The 17,525-nt window shown below is 41.8% G+C and overlaps 1 protein-coding gene across 2 annotated transcripts in view; it reads right to left on the bottom strand.

Annotated features, from left to right (window-relative positions):
- The window catches only part of EEF2K (eukaryotic elongation factor 2 kinase), a 33,261-nt gene that overhangs the window by 4,648 nt on the left and 11,088 nt on the right, over positions 1 to 17,525 (bottom strand). For both annotated transcript variants that reach the window (XM_067550965.1, XM_067550966.1), the window contains exons 6-17: positions 17,290 to 17,461; positions 14,730 to 14,879; positions 12,567 to 12,699; positions 11,535 to 11,662; positions 10,833 to 11,034; positions 10,437 to 10,504; positions 9,756 to 9,833; positions 8,845 to 8,907; positions 5,278 to 5,412; positions 4,019 to 4,207; positions 3,450 to 3,574; positions 560 to 738 (exon numbers count right to left, since the gene is read on the bottom strand). In XM_067550965.1, the coding sequence (XP_067407066.1) occupies positions 560 to 738; positions 3,450 to 3,574; positions 4,019 to 4,207; positions 5,278 to 5,412; positions 8,845 to 8,907; positions 9,756 to 9,833; positions 10,437 to 10,504; positions 10,833 to 11,034; positions 11,535 to 11,662; positions 12,567 to 12,699; positions 14,730 to 14,879; positions 17,290 to 17,461 (1,622 nt within the window). The remainder of the gene's footprint in view (positions 1 to 559; positions 739 to 3,449; positions 3,575 to 4,018; positions 4,208 to 5,277; positions 5,413 to 8,844; positions 8,908 to 9,755; positions 9,834 to 10,436; positions 10,505 to 10,832; positions 11,035 to 11,534; positions 11,663 to 12,566; positions 12,700 to 14,729; positions 14,880 to 17,289; positions 17,462 to 17,525) is intronic.

The raw sequence follows: 17,525 nt of genomic DNA on the forward strand, positions 1-17,525 counted from the left end.
CTGGCCTGTTTGGGGGAGGCTTGGAGCCAACATTTGGCCCACTCCACAGGGATCCACTAGTGTTCAACAGGGAAAAGTGAGGGATCATTCAGAAGAGAGGGAGGTGGGATTCCTTCTGGGTGAGAATGGCGATGAGGACAGTAACTTGATGCTCAGCTCAGGACTCGGAAGACCCTAGAACTTGAGATCAGGGTTCAATCCACCACAGACTTCCTGCGTGTGCCTCTGTGCCTCAGCTCCCTACCTAAAAATAGGGATAATGGCATGCCTACCTCGCAGGAGTGTGGGAAGGAGACTGTGAGGTGATCAGATACGATAGTAATAGGGACCACATAAAAACCTAAGATGGATAGATAGCTTAGAGTCCTCAGGATGAGTATTGCATTTTAAGGACTAATAAAGAAAATCCATGTCCCCTCAACCCACCTTTCAGAGGCCTTTGCAATGGCATGTTAAGTATCACCCAATATGTCCCTACACACATTCAAATATTAAGGAAAATGGACACACACAGCACTGCCAAGTACACCAACAGGAAGAGATCAAGTCAACATCCTACCTGATCTTTGCGGATCCTTGGCCAGGTGGAACCCTCCTGTCATCAACATCTCAGCTTCCCTCGCCAAGAGCAGGTAGCGGGGCTCATCCTGAGTTCCATCATATTCACCCCCTTCGTCATAATCGGTCATGTTCAGGGCAGCGTTGTACCAGTGCAGGGCTTCCTTCCAGTCTTGGATTCTGATTTTTAAAATAATTTTTAAAACAGGTTATCCTGGGAAATGAAGTTTTACTTTGGAGCTATAGAGCTCAATCCTGCAAGGTGCTGAGCACACCAATCAAGCAAAGCACTTAACCACATGCTTACATTTAAGCAGGTGATTAGTCCCACTGAATTTGCATTACAGGTTTGAGCCCCCTAGTGATGAATGGAGCTAAATTCACTTTACATCTATTTGGCATTCACAGGATGAAATGCCAGATTGCAATGGCTCAACAGGTTAATACTGTTTTTGAAGGCTGAATTCTTATATGCCAGAATCTGAACAGTCTTTTAAAAAAAATAATTATGTCTCTGGCCTGTATGCTTGTAAAATTGACATTGACACTGCAAATGATGCAAACTGATGCAGTGATGTCTGTCTGGGCCTTAAGTGTGAGCTGCTCCATTCATTCATTCATATGACGTTGATTCTTAAGCCTAATGATATTAAATAATCAGTTTTGTTACGTTTCATAGCTGATCAAAACATGCAAGAAATAAAAGGGATGATCATATTATGAAGACCTGCACAATCGACTGAGTGGCATCTAATTTGGCATCTCAAGAGGGCAGAGCTTGGTTTGGATCTTGGGAGAGTTATCACAACTACTCCTCCTCCTCTCCCCCCTCCTCCCCCAAACACACACACACACTTTGATCCCCCTAGTTTCTGAGCCGAATGGCTATACTAATATGCCTAATTTTGTCATCGTTATTTTAAGTAAAAATTACTAAGGAGAGGTCACAGGCAATAAACAAAAATTCACAGATGTCATGACCTCTCCCTGACTTTTACTAAAAATAACTATCTATAGCTTGGAGATCCGGGTCCCCCTTTCTCCCCACCCATAGGGGCAGGGAGCCACTGGGCTCCCCGTTGGCTGACAGCTCGTGCCCAGCCCCCTCCAGCTGAAGCAGACAATGTCACGGAGGTTACAGGAAGTCACGGATTCCGTGACCTCTGTGACAATCTTAACCTTAAATATGCACCATGCTGAGGTTGGTATTATTAAGAAGACAAAAGGAAGAAGAGTAAAATCCCTTATCCAACTGCTGTGTCTGGTACTTAGGAAAATTAATCTAATATTGACAACATTTTTAAAAAATTATGTCATTACAAAAATATACAAAATTAGTGAACAAAATGCTCTAGTAGCTCTTGGCAAGCCACACCTTATATTTTTGAGTCACAGCCATCTTGCTGTAATTATGGCTGTATCACCTTTTCCATTATAAACTCTGAATTTTAGCGGCTTGCTTTATAGCCTCGCTATAAAAATGTACTGTCAGTAAATTGCTCCAAAATGAGATCAGCCATTTTCAAGTTAGAATTTCTTTTCATGCGTGCCAAATGAAAAGAAATCTGCCAATTTAAGATGTTTTTCATACATCTTAAAAACACCATCAACTTAAAAAAAAATCACACACCTCTCTGACATATTTTTGCTATTATTGTTAAAAGCAACAACTGGAAGGACAATGATTGAAAGTGATTAGAAAAATGATTATTCGTCTATCTTTTTAATGCATTTATTTTGTACATTTGAGAGCACACTGTTTATAGGCAGTTTCAGCATTTCCCCTGTATCAGTCTGTCAGTTTCCCCTGTTTGGGTCTTTTACAACGCAACAGGGGAGGGAACAATGTTTTTTTAAAATAGAAAAATGTCACCTGAAATGACTTTTAACTCATTTTTAAACGACTACATTTCATATGGACAGTTTCTTATACTCATTTTTTCGCTGACCCTTACTTTTTGAGGACCTGGCCCTACTCCCATTGACGCCAATGGCTGTTTTACCCCTGACCTCAGGGGAAAAAGCCTCAGGCCTTACCATAAATAAGGCAGAAAGTTGCTATAGTGCAGTGAGCTTGTGCAAGCCCCATTTAAGCCATCCTGCCTGTTCTTTTGTGGTGAGGAGTACCCCATAAAGCAGCAGAAGTGGTATGGTTCCACTGTGCAGGGATAATTAGACTGCTATGTGGGTTCACCAGCCATTGCCCCTGGAGAGTGGGGCATATGCTCCCAGGGTTATTGCAGCAACACTGAGGTCTGGGGGACAGCACTCTCTTAGTCTTATTCACATATACAGAAGTGTGACTCGAATATCAAGGCCAAATTCAAACATGCACACACACAGCTCCCATTCACAACAATGAGACATGCATGCAAGTATCCAAGAGCAGGATTTGTCTCTCAATCTGTAAAACAGGAGTCCTGTAGCACTTTAAAGACTAACAAATTTAATTTCTGCAGGCATAAGCTTTCATGAGCTGTAACCCACTTTGTCAGATGTAAGGAAGTGGGTTACAGCCCATGAAACCTTATGCCTGCAGAAATTAAATTTGTTAGTCTTTAAAGTGCTACAGGATTCTCGTTGTTTTTCCTGTATACAGACTAACATGGCTACCCCTCTGGAACTTCTCTCAATCTGTGTAACTCTTCCCTTCTGTGGTGATATAATATTATAGTCCAAATTCTGCTCTCACTTACACTAGCGTAAATTTGAAGTACCTCCATAAACTTCAGTAAATAATTAATAAATAAATAAATAAATAAATAAATAAATAAGCACTCACATAAATGAGAACCCTGCAATAAAAAAAATCTTCTGCCTGGACAATCGATCATTCCAAGTAACAATAAGTTATTCATTCTCTCTCTCACACGCACACGCTTACACAGTACCTGTCTGAACCAAGATTTACACCAGTGTCATACGCTCTTGCTACCAGAATCATGGAAGGCCGGTCTCCAGCTTCTGCTGCTCTCAGTAAATAATCAAATCCTTTTATTCTGTTTTCCTCTGTGTCCTTTGAAGGCAAAAGCAGAAACAAAATGCTAAAATGGATATATCTAAAATTCCAGCATTCCCTCCCTCACCTAGTTGTAGGTGCAACCCCCACAACCTCAAATGAAATCAATAGGAGCTGCAAGTCTTCAGCACTTTTTGAAAATTAGAGGCCAACTTTGAAAATATAGGCCTCAGTGACTTATCTAGAGCCAGGCAATTAATTTGTGGCCAAGCCAGGAATAGAAGCTAGTTATCTTGTTCCTAGTTCTGTGTGTTAATCACAAGTCCATCTTTCTTCTCTCCAAATGAACCTCTGGGATTCTTCGATATGTCAGTAAATATAATACTAATATTATCATTATCATCACTGGGCATGATGATCTGCTGCTCCTAGTCTAGATAGGACACAAAAGATCCCAGGATGCTTTACTCTGTATTTTGGTATTTTCAATATTTTATTTACCTCTAAAGTGATCTCTGAAAGAATATGATGTGGCAGCTGGGAATACATGAGTCCTAACCCAACGATGGCTTCCAGTTCCCCACAATCAGCAGCATGTGTCAGGTGAAAAAGAGCAGATTCCTGATCCCACTCCTGATCTTTCTCACAGAATCGTCCAGCTTCGTGGTAGCGAACCATGGCCAGATGCACCTACCACACAGCATGAGTGAAACTGTATTTAGAAAAGTTAAACAAAATACAAAGTGTGGCTCTAATGCAGCAAAGCACTTAAGCACGTGCTTACACTTTAAGCATGTGAATAATCCCTTGATTTAAATGGGACTGCTCATGCCTAAAATTAACCATGTGCTTAAATGCTTTGCAAGCAAGGGTGCATGAGAGGAAATTTAGTGCTTGTGAAAGGAGCCAGTTTGATAATCATAGGGACTAACAGACTCCGTTTTGTCTATAAAACAGACACAGTATGGTCAGCAGCAACTGTAAACCCCACTTACCCAGTGTCTTTCTGTAGGGGCTGGACCACATAGTAGTTTATGAGTCTCTACTGCCTGAGCTAAAAGACCCAGGTTTGCAAGAAGGCAGCTGTCACACAAGCTTCCACCACCTTGCCTAACCAATGTGTCTCTAACTGTGACCTAGTGGGACTAACAGGGCATTGGGCCTTTGGTCCTTTAAAACAGAGAGCTATGCTTGCAGGGGACATGACTAGAAGAAGGCATGTGTCCTATAGGAAACCAGATACAAGGCTTTTTGCCTTTCCTGTAGGGGCAGCAATAGAAGAGACCCTAGCTCACATAACCTCTAGTGTGGAACACTGCAGTAGCTAAGAAAGGACTATCTGGGATGGGGCGGGAGAGGGAGATGTCTCATTCCCCTTCTGATCTGCAGAAAGTGCAAAAGATCTCTTACCAAGGTTGAAACCCTGGCTCCACTGAAATCCAGGGCAAAAACTCCCTTTGACTTCTATGGGGAAAGGATTCCACTCCAAGTGTTTTCTATTATTTTTAGCTTTTTAATATTGTCTGTTTAGTAATAAAACCCCCTTGAGGAAAGGGACATGGAAAGGAAACTAAGCATTTGGGCTTTTTCTAGCCTGCCCACACCTGCCCAATGGCTTATGGACTCTCCCCAATATATCATCATTCTTTGCTGGTCTGTACAGTTCCCAGTTCATCAAGAGGGGTGGTGGTTACTATATAAACAATAATAAAATACATTTCTCAAGTTGGAAAGAACAGAATTAATAGAACCATCAACACCTTCCCAAGGATGGATTTCCCGATTTTCTTTTCAAGTTCCAGTGCATTGAGTCTCTGAACTTCCACTGCAACACAAGATGGTCTATGGACGTGGACTCTGGAAGAGTTGTAGAGATTCCATTTCTCCACACTGACCTAAGAAAATCCCCAAACTTGCATTATAACTTGTATTTTAAATGAAAAGGTGTCAAGTCATTTAACTATGTTAGCTTTATCAGTTTCTGAAGGGTATCTTTTACTTTAGGGTACTGCTTTAAAAAGGCATGTTAGTAGTTACACACAAATATAATCACTTCTCTCACCAAAATCTCAGAGCAGCTCTCCATTTCTAAGCACACTAAGAAAATAAACAAAATTACCTTCACATTTTTCAGCCTTAAAATCACAGAAGCTAAAACAAGGCACCACAGCTAGGCCCCGATCTAGCAAAGCCTATGCTTAACTTCAAGTACATGACTAGTCCTGTGGCAGTCAATGGGGCTACTCACGCTTCAAGTTAAGCATGTGCTTAAGTGCTTTGCTGGACTGGGGCTTTAAAGAACAGCATTTTAGGTATTGCTCATGCTCAGCACTACCAGGAGAAAATGAAAAGCATTTCAATAAAAATGCTATGGAGCCTGGGCAAAACATGTGTTAGTGTTTGCTGGATTGATCCAATTAAAAAAACCCGGTTAATAACCTTCCGTAACTGTTGTTCTTTGAGATGTGTTTCTCATGTCCATTCCACGTTAGGTGTGTGCATGCCATGTGCACCATCGCCGGAGATTTTTCCCTCAGTGGTATCCATTGGGCCAGCTCTAATGCCCTCTGGTACCACACATTTATGCACCGATTTAAGGGGTGCCGTCAGCCCTGCATCCTCTCAGTTCCTCCTTGCTGGCTAATTCTGACAGAGGGGTAGGAGGTGTCCAGTGCCATCTGGAGTGAGGCTCTGGCAACGTTCTTTCCCTCCTCTAAGAGGGCAGAGAATTCCTGTTGAGTCCTGAGACATGAAGTCTTTAAATTTCAACAAGGAGTCCTACAAGTTGAAACTACATCTCCTCAGCAGAGCTTGCTGGTTCAAGATACGTAGTCTACCCGTTGAATAAATTGTTCTCCCAAACAGATGCAGTTTCTTTGTATCCTTCTGTATAGAGGAAGCACTTGCTTGGCCCTGTCTATCCTTCTCATTGGCTTCTGATACAACAAGGGACCAAGGAGGAGGGTGGGAGTATAGGTACTGTTACGCTTTGGCTGGCACATAGTATTTCTTCTCTGTCCTCTTAGAAGTAGGAGGGAGAGAAAATGGGGTCTGCCACAGGGCTCTGACCAGACCCATTACTGCATTGTTAAGGGGTAGGACCACCTTAGATGTAGCCAGAATGTCAATGAGACTGTGGGATTATTCCTTGAGCTCCTCAACCTCTAGCCCCAGGTTAGATGCTATCCTCTTTAGAAACTCCTGATGGGCTCTAACGTCATCTTGCGGCAACAAGTCACTTGATCCCAAGATGACCTTGTCTCAGGGGAAGAGGCCTGTGCCAGAGTGGGAGGCTTCTTCTGCCCATGTTCTGTGTATCGGTACACAGGATCACGGTCTGGTGCCGAGTGGTGCACAGGCCCACCTCTCAGAAGCAACTGAGCATGATCAGTGGGACGATGGACCCGTCACTTCCGTCGTCTGGTGTCAACGGTCTGGGAACTGGTGCCAGATCAGGGACGACCTCATAGAAAGAAGTAGGGTTGGCTTGCCCCTGGAAGGTATCGAAGGTCCTGGTGCTGGGAAGGAGCTCAGAGCACTATGCTCTCTCTTGCTCATTGGAGCTGGCACTTGTCCCATTGGAGTTGGCAGTATCAGGAGTGATATGTTCCTGACTGCTGAAAAGGCCTCCAGGGTTAAAGGCACCATGACGACTTCCTGGCATTTGCGGATGGTGCTGCACCGGACTCAATGTTCTGGGTGGAGTCGACGGTGCCGCCATGAGACCAGGGGTGGAGGAATGGCCCGAAGCAGGTCGCACTCCACTGCCTTCTTATTGCTTGCTTTTCTTCGGCACCAGTGAGCACCCTCTCTCAGAAAACTGCTTTTTATGTTTCTTCCTCAGCACCGGAGATGGAGAACGGTGCCGGGACAGGCACGGTGCTGGAGGAGTGCTTCGCACTGAGGACAAAGTGCTCGGTGCTGAATCTGAGTGGCTTGGCTCGAAGCCGGTCTAAGAGTGGCTTCCATTAGGATAGCCCTCAGTCTAGGCTCTCTGTCTTTCTTTGTATGAGACTTAAAGTCCCTACAAATCTGACAGCACTCTCTTACATGAGCCTCTCCCAGACACTTCAGACAACTGGGGTGTGGACTGCTCACAGGCATAAGTTTGCCACAGGAGGCACAAGGTTTGAAGCCCAGGGACCGGGCATGCCTGGCCCCAGGCAGGAAGGGAGCCCCTCAGCAAAAAAGGAGGGGTTCTAACTATCTACACTAATACTGTTTACACTTTTACACTACAACTATAATGAGACTAATAAACTAATATACAGAGAAGAAAAATTACTGACTAATGCCTTGCCGAAGCAAGAGGAGTTGTTCTAACAATCATCATGGGTGGTAAGAAGGAACAGAGAGGGTGCGGAGCTGGAGACCCCTTATACCGGCACATAAGCATGCGACACCAGAAGGCACTAGAGACAGCCCGATGGATACCATTGAGGGAAAAATCTCTGGTAACAGTGCGCGACATTCGCACACCTAACGTGGAAAGGACATGAGCAAGCACTCAAAGAAGAACTGTAACTAACTTGCTATAATGCTTCTTAAACTGCATTTTTCATGACCATGGGTGGATGGGAATCACTAGTACAAAACAAAACCATACAAAATTATCCCTATTAAAGAAAACCTCACAGCACATGTTTTATATAGAATTTCAGCCCATTAAAGTTGTTTTAATTTACTTCAACAGCAAAAAAATTAAACACATTGCAAGAACTCTAAAATTTGAATTAGCACCTTTGAAGTAATTTTTGATTGCTGTCAAATATCTGTTTTCCATTTTCTGCACAGTATATAACATTTGTTTTATTTTTATAACCACAGAATACCATTGATAAACAGATTATTATAAAAGTTACATTTTGTAAAAATGTGAAAGCAGATACTTTTTTTAATAACTGAGAAAATGCATAATACTAACAGATATTTCAACAAACTTTGAGAATTGTAGGCTTTACAAAAAGACCATCCAACCATGTTTAGGGCACAGTGCAACAAATACAGCACAGAAAGGAAATAAAATTTTGTTATGTAAAGGAAACAAAAATATAACAATTGTATCAGTGAGAAATTCATGCAGAATCAGTTTACTTGAGGGACTGTTTTTAGTAGTCACAGAGGATTTATTTACAACAGTGCTTTTCTCTCACTGAAAAATTTAGAAAAGGGAAACAAAATAGGTGAAAATTATTAATATAACAATTTATTCAGCAATTAAAATGAAAGAAAATTAACTTCTAATGTAGTGACATGAAGTTAGATGACAGATAAAAAACAGGTTGGAATGGTAAACTATTGTCTGCAGAGATTTCTGCTCTATTTACCCTTGCAGAACTTCCCAAACTGTCTTCATCAGATTCACGTCTTCGGTTGTAGTTTGAATGGCCCTATGTTAATGTAAAGATTTGTATCATTTAATTTATGTCGGGAGTGTTCCGTCCACTGTTAAGGAACAATTTTTACCAGCAAAATTAACAGTGACTATGATGAAAAGAGCTTATATTGTTCCCCCCCATTATGTTACAGTCTATGAAAGACACTTGTTGAATTCATAAAATGAACAGTGCCAAAACTTTATTCCTAAAAACTGAATTTATTTCATTAGACAGACAAAAATGTCATCCTTTGTCTCCTCAAAGATGACATTTTTGTTGCAAAAGATCAGACAAAATTTTAAACAGTCACATTTGCTTTGCACCAGCCAAAAAGCTATTTAAAATATTTAAGAAAGGAAACATTTCTTTAAAAGTTTATGATTTGTAAGAGTAACCAACAGCCCCACAAAATTTTATACAAGTAAGTTAATAGTTAACTGCAACATTAACCTATCTAATGCCTCAGGTCATATAACATGCAGCAGACCTGGAAAGCAGAGAGCGGAGGTCTTGGAAAGTGAGCCATATTCACAGATCTCCATTCTCACAGGCAACTTTCACAATGCACTAACTGTAAATCACAATGCAAAGCACCTCAAGAAACAACTTGCTATCAAATGGAGTCTTTTTAAGGCAATATTGGAAATACTCTTTCCCTGCAAGCAACTGGAATTAGCATATCGAGGTTGAACAACCTATTTTAGAATATATGGAAAAATCTTTCCAATTGTTCTCCATTCACTCCTTGCACAGGTCAGATCAAAAGGATGACAAGGAAATGTAAACTCTTTTACTGAACTGCCTTCAGTTGGGCTGGGGATCTGACGGGGCCTTTTTAAATGTAAAATAGAGGTCCTTACCTTTTCTCGATGATCCATATCTTCCAGATCACTCCTCTTTTCACTGGGGTACCCACTGTCACCACCATTTTCAGAGTCCTACAGAAGACAAAAATGAAGTGGCACAATGTCAGAGCATTAGTACATTATCTTGTAAGGATCTCATCCTGCAGACCCTCACTCAAGCAAAACTTCCACTAACTTCAATAAGGGTCAAGAGGCCTGAGGGAGGTTGACCTTGTTTTTGTGTGTCCTCTCTTGGATGCTTTGTAGCCAGTTAAGAAGGAGCACCAATCTCAATTGCTAAGGCTCTGCCTAGACTATGAAAATACCCTAAAAAGCTCCTTCAAGTGAGGTTGTCTAACTGGCATTCGCAGAGACAAAACCCAAGGGGATGTTATCTGGCCATAGAAGCATACATAAGACCCAGAAAGATGATATTGGGGCAAGGAAATGAATAGACACCTTTATTTTGCACTAAAATGTGTTGGACATAATTATTCTCTCTGTTCCTCCAGAAGTTCATTTATTAAAATATAAAATGTTCTCCATTTATTAGGGACAGCTGGCGCATACAGCTTATGTGGCCTTCTACCGCACTAAGGACATTGTTTTTAAATGAATGATGCCCACAAGGCAGTTCTTTAAAGAAACATTTGCTGAAGCAAATGCAAATTCATCCTTTTTCAGAAAAACACTTACCCTTTGATTATCAAGATGATCATGGTCTTTGTGAACCAAGTTATCTACTTCATTGAACACAGGCCAGTCTAAGAAGAATAAAGTTTTGTTTGTTATTCTGGAAGTAGATTGTAATGTGTCAGGACGGAGCTTCTACTATCTTCTTACTTCTATTAAAGGGTTTTCAAGAAAACTGAAGACATCAGTAAGTTGAAATACAGACACATTTTTGGTTCTATTATTACTTAGCAGAAATATGTTTAGACACGGCAATGGTAGAAGAGGAGCCTTTGTACTAAATAAAACTCTTTAAGTAACTTGACACTCAGTAAAATAAACAATTTTTGTTAAAATGCCCAGGATCCCAAAACTAACTTTCACAAAGTTGTATACAGAGAAGGCAGATGGCTCACTCACGAAGCATGTCCGTCTTGTGGCTGTGTGGCGTTGCTGAGGAGGGAGAAGAAGGTAAGGAGTCAAATGCCACATCACTCATGCTCTCATCTCCAGAGTTTTCAGACAGGCGGGAAAGCAGAGGAGGACGACTACCAGAGATTGTTCTCACCCGGCTGCTGCCACATTTTTCCTCTGTGCCACGTAGAATTGTCTGAGCAGATTCCTTGGTAAAGGAACATGAAAATCCTGCACTTATGCTTTTCTTCACTGCATTCTGAATATGGTGTGCATACAAACACACACAAATATTTAATAATGGGCTCATACAGATAGGTATATGTATATATATGCACGTATAAATGAAAAACAACGGATGAAATCCTGGCCCCATTGGAGTTAATGGGAGTTCTGCTATTGATTTCAATAGAGCCAGGATTTCACCCCAAAACTATAGTCCAAATTCCATATTCCTTAATCAAGTAAAACTGTTGTAGAAAACAACTGGAGTTTTGTTCAATTAAAGAGTGAGCAATCTGAGTCTTTGTTTCCATAATTATCTGTTGTCACTATGATCTACAGAACCTAATGATTTGGATGCTTTAAGATCTATTTTATGAACATGCTATAGGGTTTCATGCTCATACCTACAGAATCAATTTAGGAACTGACTGAATAACGGAGCTTCAGACTGCTATATTTTACATTTTGCATAAAGAAACTTACAAGAAGTTTGTTACTATGATCCAAGACATGCTTCTCTTTGGATGAAAGATCAAAAGGTGTAAGTCCCATACTTTTGCAAATCTTGTTACAGGCATGAGAATGAAAGAACAAAGCCATACCCCGTACACCTGGAGATAATAAAAGAAATCAGTGAAGAAAGTTTTTATCAATGAGAAATTAGATATTAGAAGCCTAAACTCCTTCCTTCAAATTATTCATGCAGCTATGGCACAATATTCTGGTTCACCTTTAGATTTTAAAATACTACAGAAATTTATAAATTAAGTTTTACAATTAGAGTTATGAGAAACCCTAAGAGTAGAATTTAAAAATGATAGAAGCACACCATGAAAATTCAATGGAATTACCCCCTAAAATGGAATTACCCCCTTTCTATTTTACACACACTTACAATTTTAAAATCTCTGATAGAGAAAAGCTATCATCCCACTAAATCGATGTCTGCAAAAATGTTAAAATCTTAGAAGCTCTGGCTGTAATGCATGCAAAATATACTGCAATAATCAATAAAAGAAACAGGGCAAAATTCAATCCCATACAGAAGACTCACACAAACTCTAGGCAGATCTGACCGTAAGAGCAACTGGAGCTTAAATCATAAACAAGGTTATCCCTCCATCCACTCTGCTGGATCCGTTCTTGTGATTTGGTAGGGAATTTAACTAGCCAGGATTACTGCTCTCAAACCACAAGAATCTTGTTAATTTAATTACTTTGCTGGTTTAAGACTGGAGCTGGCAGGATGCAGAAAACGTTTTTCTTTTTAAACTAGGCATCCTGAGTCAAGACCCACTTTTCTATTTTAAACCCACCATTTTGCAGAGCATGACATATGGTTGGGGTGTCTTCCGATACACGACACAAATTAGCAGGCAGCAGTGGTGGAAATTTCCGAGTTGTTTGCACTCTGATTATTGGGAGTTTGCCTGCTTTCATAGCCACGCGAGTGCTCAGCAGACTGCTCAGGAGAAAAGCATTCATAACAATATTAATTAGCACTGCTGATTTTACCTAGGTTGCCATCTCCAAAGTCTGTGCCACTCTCTGTGTGGATCTGAGGATCTGTATAAAGATCTCCAACTCCCTGGATATCAACAATAATAAGCTGGTGTCCTGAGCGCTCAAACGTGAAGTGGCTAAAGGCCTGTAGGTAATTATAAAATAATGAAGTGAGGGAGAAGGAAATCAAGACAATATAAATGGGAAAACAGGAGGTGAATGAAGAAACTTGATCTTCCTTTATTGAAAAACAACAAGATACATGACTTTATTTTTCTATTTTAATTTTTTTATTGGCCTACAGGCAATCCATTATGACATCCTGGGCCTAATTCACCACTGATAAACCAGCATAAAGTTAGAGTAAGCCACTGGTGAATGAGGACAAGAGTAAATATAAGGATATTAATAGCTAGAGATGGAAAAGTCCTATTATATCAGAGTCCACCTCTTGCAAGTGAAGGTACAGCCCTCCAAGAGAAAAATCAATCCAAGACCACGCTTGGGGGCAAATCCTGGTTGCCTTTCTCATGTGAAGTCAATGGGACGGCTTGTGTGAGGAAAATCAGAAGGATTTGGCATGTGGCCTTTAATTTTAACTCAAAGGCAGGAAAGAAGCACAGCTTATTGTTGGTCAACTGTCTGGCTGAACATTACTCTGCAGATTGTATGTGAAGCTGCTCAATAAAAAAATATTAACTAAAAACAATGGTGTAAGCCTAAAATTACACACTTATTGGAGGGGGGGATTGTTCCTCAAGAGCCACATGGGGAGGGGACCCTTTGTACGCTGATCTCTTCATGGAAAGTGGGGGAGGGAGATTTCTCCAGCCTGGACTCCACACAGTGGGGAGTGGATGGGCTAGAGGGCAAGAACGGGAAGGCCAAGTGGAAGAGTTGAAGGGGTTACGCATCAATCCCCTCTCCTATACTGGGAATTCTATTTTCCAGTGGAGCCCTCCCCCCTTTAAAAGTGGAATACAGAGACAGCTGTTGCAAAGGACAGAACTAAGGAGAGCAGCAGCAGGGTCTGTAGTCACAGAGGCTCAGAACAGCTCTGCACCTCTGGATCTCAGAGCTATGGAGTTTGGGTGCCAGACTTCTGCTTCCTCTGTGGGTGGGAAGACCCCAGTCTCCAGCCGCCAAAGGGAAATGTAAGCACCTTCATAGAGCTTTCCTTGATCTAGGGCCTCCTGTGTAAGTTGTCCTATGAGATGGAGTGGTCTGGCCCTAAGTACATAATTAAGACTGCAAAATGTATGTCTGTGCTCTTTAAATATTGCATTTAAAGTGTGCCAAGCATAAAAATAATCCTCCTATTTTGCATACAGCTGGGACATTTGGAACCTCCTGGGAAGGCCTCCAGAAGGGCTTTGAAGAGTTTAGGGTTTGTTTTAGATAAGATTTGCTGCACTAAAAATGTTTATGAAACATTTTGTTTCCAACCTGTGAAAGGACAGTGCCAATTCCGCAACGTACAAAAAAGGGACAAAGAACCCTCCCCTTCATCCGCATTTAAGCAATGTGGCGAACATGAGAAACTTTTAAAATGCTGCTCGCGTGGAACTTTCTACCATAATATTTTAATCCTTTTATTAGAACCACGAGATTTACATGGATCAGATGGGTTGTTTGAATTAGCTGCTTTATTGCCACAGGCATACAACTCCTGGTTTACTTATTCAGAGGCTGGAATTAATAGACCAGATCCTCAGCAGGTATAAATTGGCTAACGTCAATAGAGCTATGCTGATTTACACCAGCCACGTATCTGGTCTCTTGTTTTATCCATTATACCAATTTAGTAGAATATTATTCAGGATCTAAAGCTTGAACCCTTTATTTCTTTAAAAATCTGAGCTTTCGCAAAATCTGCCCCTGTAAAGATTGGATATTAGCTAAAATAAGGTTCAATATTACAAGGTGCTGAATGCTTTCACTGAGGTGCTGAGCACCCTCAACTCCCACTGAAGACAGTGTAAGCTAAGTGTTCTAGGCAATCCCCTGGAAGTACTCAGACTCTTGCATGATCAGGCCCTGAATGAACAGGCCCTGTGCTGTAACTGGGTAAATTAATTTGTGCACCATCCTGGAAAATCTGCAATATCTTTTCTTGGCAAAATCAAGGGAACTCTAAATAAAGCCAAGCAAATCCGAGCAGCACTAAAGCCTCACTTGTGGGGTAAGACGAATGTTGTCATCTCGTACGAATCCAGAGTTTGAGTTGTATTTAATATATTTGCCCTCTATGTAATGTTCCAAATGAAACAGGGGCTTTCCAGGTCTGTTCTTCATTTCAATAATGCCAGTCTGCACTATGTCAACCTGGGAAAAGAAGCAAGACACATTGAGAAATGAGCACTCCGTTCAAATAAAAAATAAAGCATGTGAATTCTGCAACTAAGCAAACTTTGGCCATGAAAAGCTATCAACAATTGCCAAGACTTGTTTATTTAACAATGAGAGTGGAGAGTCATGCGCTCCCAGGGTTGCTGGAAGAATTACATAAAGCAGCAGCAGTCCCTGAAAAAACAACTTACTTCTATTTTTGCTTGAAAGAACAAAAGACAAATCCTTTGGAAAAACTTTTATAGCAGATATTGATTTTTACTGGGCAGTTTTGAAGTGTTTTATAAATAATCTGTATACCTGCACTCTCTCACAGATGGATATGGCATACAATTTAGCAGTAATTATTGCCTACACTCCAGCAATGGAGTAAAAACCTGCGCTTTGTCTTTTACCATTCAGAAATTGTGGGTGGTTTTAGAAACCCCACTCCCAAAAGGGAAATCATCACAGGTCACTTTTTGACAGGGTTCATCTCCTTGGTCTCAGAGCACCTCACATGTACTTTATCCTTACAATACTGCTTTGAGGCAGATAAGTATTATTAATCCCCCATATAAAGGCAGAATTTAGACAGATTACGCCCCAAATTTTCAAGTCACTGATTTTGAGTGCCCAACTTCAGGGAACACTTTTGACATGGGTGACTTGCCTGAGAGCACACAGGAAGTCTGTGGCTGAGCCAGGATCAACACTTAGAACTCCCCAGTCCCAAGCCTTAACTACAAAACTTTCCTTCCTCCCTTTGAAAACTACAGCTTTAAAGGGGATCTGCGCCAGATCTCGGGGACAGTTCGGCTGCCACAGCATGCAGCAGACAGAATACTCCTGCATGTACTGGGTTTGTGCTCGGCAGAGCGGAATTGCTACAGGCTGAGGAAAGACTGATGCATGCACTCCTTCACTCCTATACTGCAACTCCAGTCTGACAAACACTCGCCCTGGGCCCTTTGACAAGTTTATCACTGCTGAAAGTTCTTGTTTTTTCAGGAACATAAAGACGGGGATTGTGACCAAGAGTTGCCCAGGTGCATGCAGAAGATGGAGGTAGAATAATAGAACAGAATACTATAGAATGTGTAACAAAGATCTTCAAGGGTGCTGTAAATAATCAAATAGGACCACCTCCTCCAGGGTGCTGTCCATGGTGGGAGCTCTTTCCTTGCTACTCTGACCCTACTGTTTTGCTGGTCTTTGTGATTGGAATTTCCTTCCCCATTCTGATGTGCCTTGCTCAACACTTTGCATTCCAGCCAAACCCCACTATACATGGTTTATTTTCACACCATGGAAGTGCACAGGCTGTACTTAATTTGTACTGAAAGAGGTGCTGGGGCTCAAGCAATTTTTTTTTTTTTTAAACTTTCATAACTGATGTGGCAAGCCCAGAGATGCTGGGGCTATGAACTGCCAAGCATAGAGGTGCTGGGCAACTTAAGCACTGTGCACAGCTCTGCCCCAGATCCTATCAGGTAAAAACCTGCAGGGCTAGAACCCGGGAGTTCTGGGCTGCTTATGCCTCCACATCACCCCAGGAAGCTTAGGCTGTGCTCCCCCAGAGGAGGGCCCTGAGAGGCTGGGCCCAGTAGGATCTAAGTGGCAGCTCCTCACAGCCTATTGATTGGCTGGCCCTGGTACGTAAGCCAGGAGGGAATGACAGGGAGCAGTCTGAGCACCAATACAGACTGCCTGTCAGTCTTGCTTCAGACCTTACCCATGAAAGATCCCAGACTCCGGTTTTGACCCTTCCTGTCTCCTGATTCTTGGTTTACCCTCCAGCCTATCTCAGACACTGACCCCCTGGTACCTGTATCCCGTTCTGACAACTAAGTCTGACCGCTTATGACCTGGTCATGACATACCAGCTCCCGCATGCAAATGAACAGCCCTACATCAGAGACGCTCGTTCCTGCAGGATGGGACATGCAGACTCTCAAAGCCCTTCCCTCCATCCCTCCCATCTTACAGGAGACAATTATCCCATGAACAGCTGAGTAAGAACACAGGAGCAGCTCCCACCTGGTTCATCCCTGCTAGAGCAGGTATCTAGAAATCCTGACTAATCTGACTTAACTTTGCTTTTGGCTGTTCTCTGCTGGTAGGTTAGATATTTGCATACAGTGCCCTTTGGACGCATGCACACAACCAATGATATTGTGCGCACACAGTGCTTTCAGCATTTTCTCTCTATTAAAGTTCAACTACCTTAAAACAATTAATGAAAAACGTTCAGTGTGGGGCACACGGCTTTATCTGAGCAATCAATTAGCATTCACCTTAATGGGATTTGCACAGATAAATCCCTCTGAACTGCTTTGAAATCTCACCCTTTAAAACAGAAAAACGGAATTTCTTGCTCATTGGTTCTCTTGATGCTTTGCGATACCTGTTTTGGTGGCTTGTGCCGGTTATACTCCTCTCCCCAAAGTTTTGCTTCCATTTGAAGTCGGACATCTTCGAAGTATACATCCCTGTCCACGGTCTCGATGTATCGCTTGGCGACATAATTAAATGCACCTTTCCAGTTCTGAGTGTGTAAAAAATTGGACAGCTTTTTCCTGCAAGGCAAACCAATTGCAGATAAAAGGGAAACCGAGAACTTTGATTCAATATTCCCCATTA

This window comes from Emydura macquarii, unplaced genomic scaffold (genome assembly GCF_026122565.2).
Source record: "Emydura macquarii macquarii isolate MOO-44397 ecotype Brisbane River unplaced genomic scaffold, CSIRO-AGI_Emac_v2 contig_1348, whole genome shotgun sequence".
Lineage (NCBI taxonomy): Eukaryota > Metazoa > Chordata > Testudines > Chelidae > Emydura > Emydura macquarii.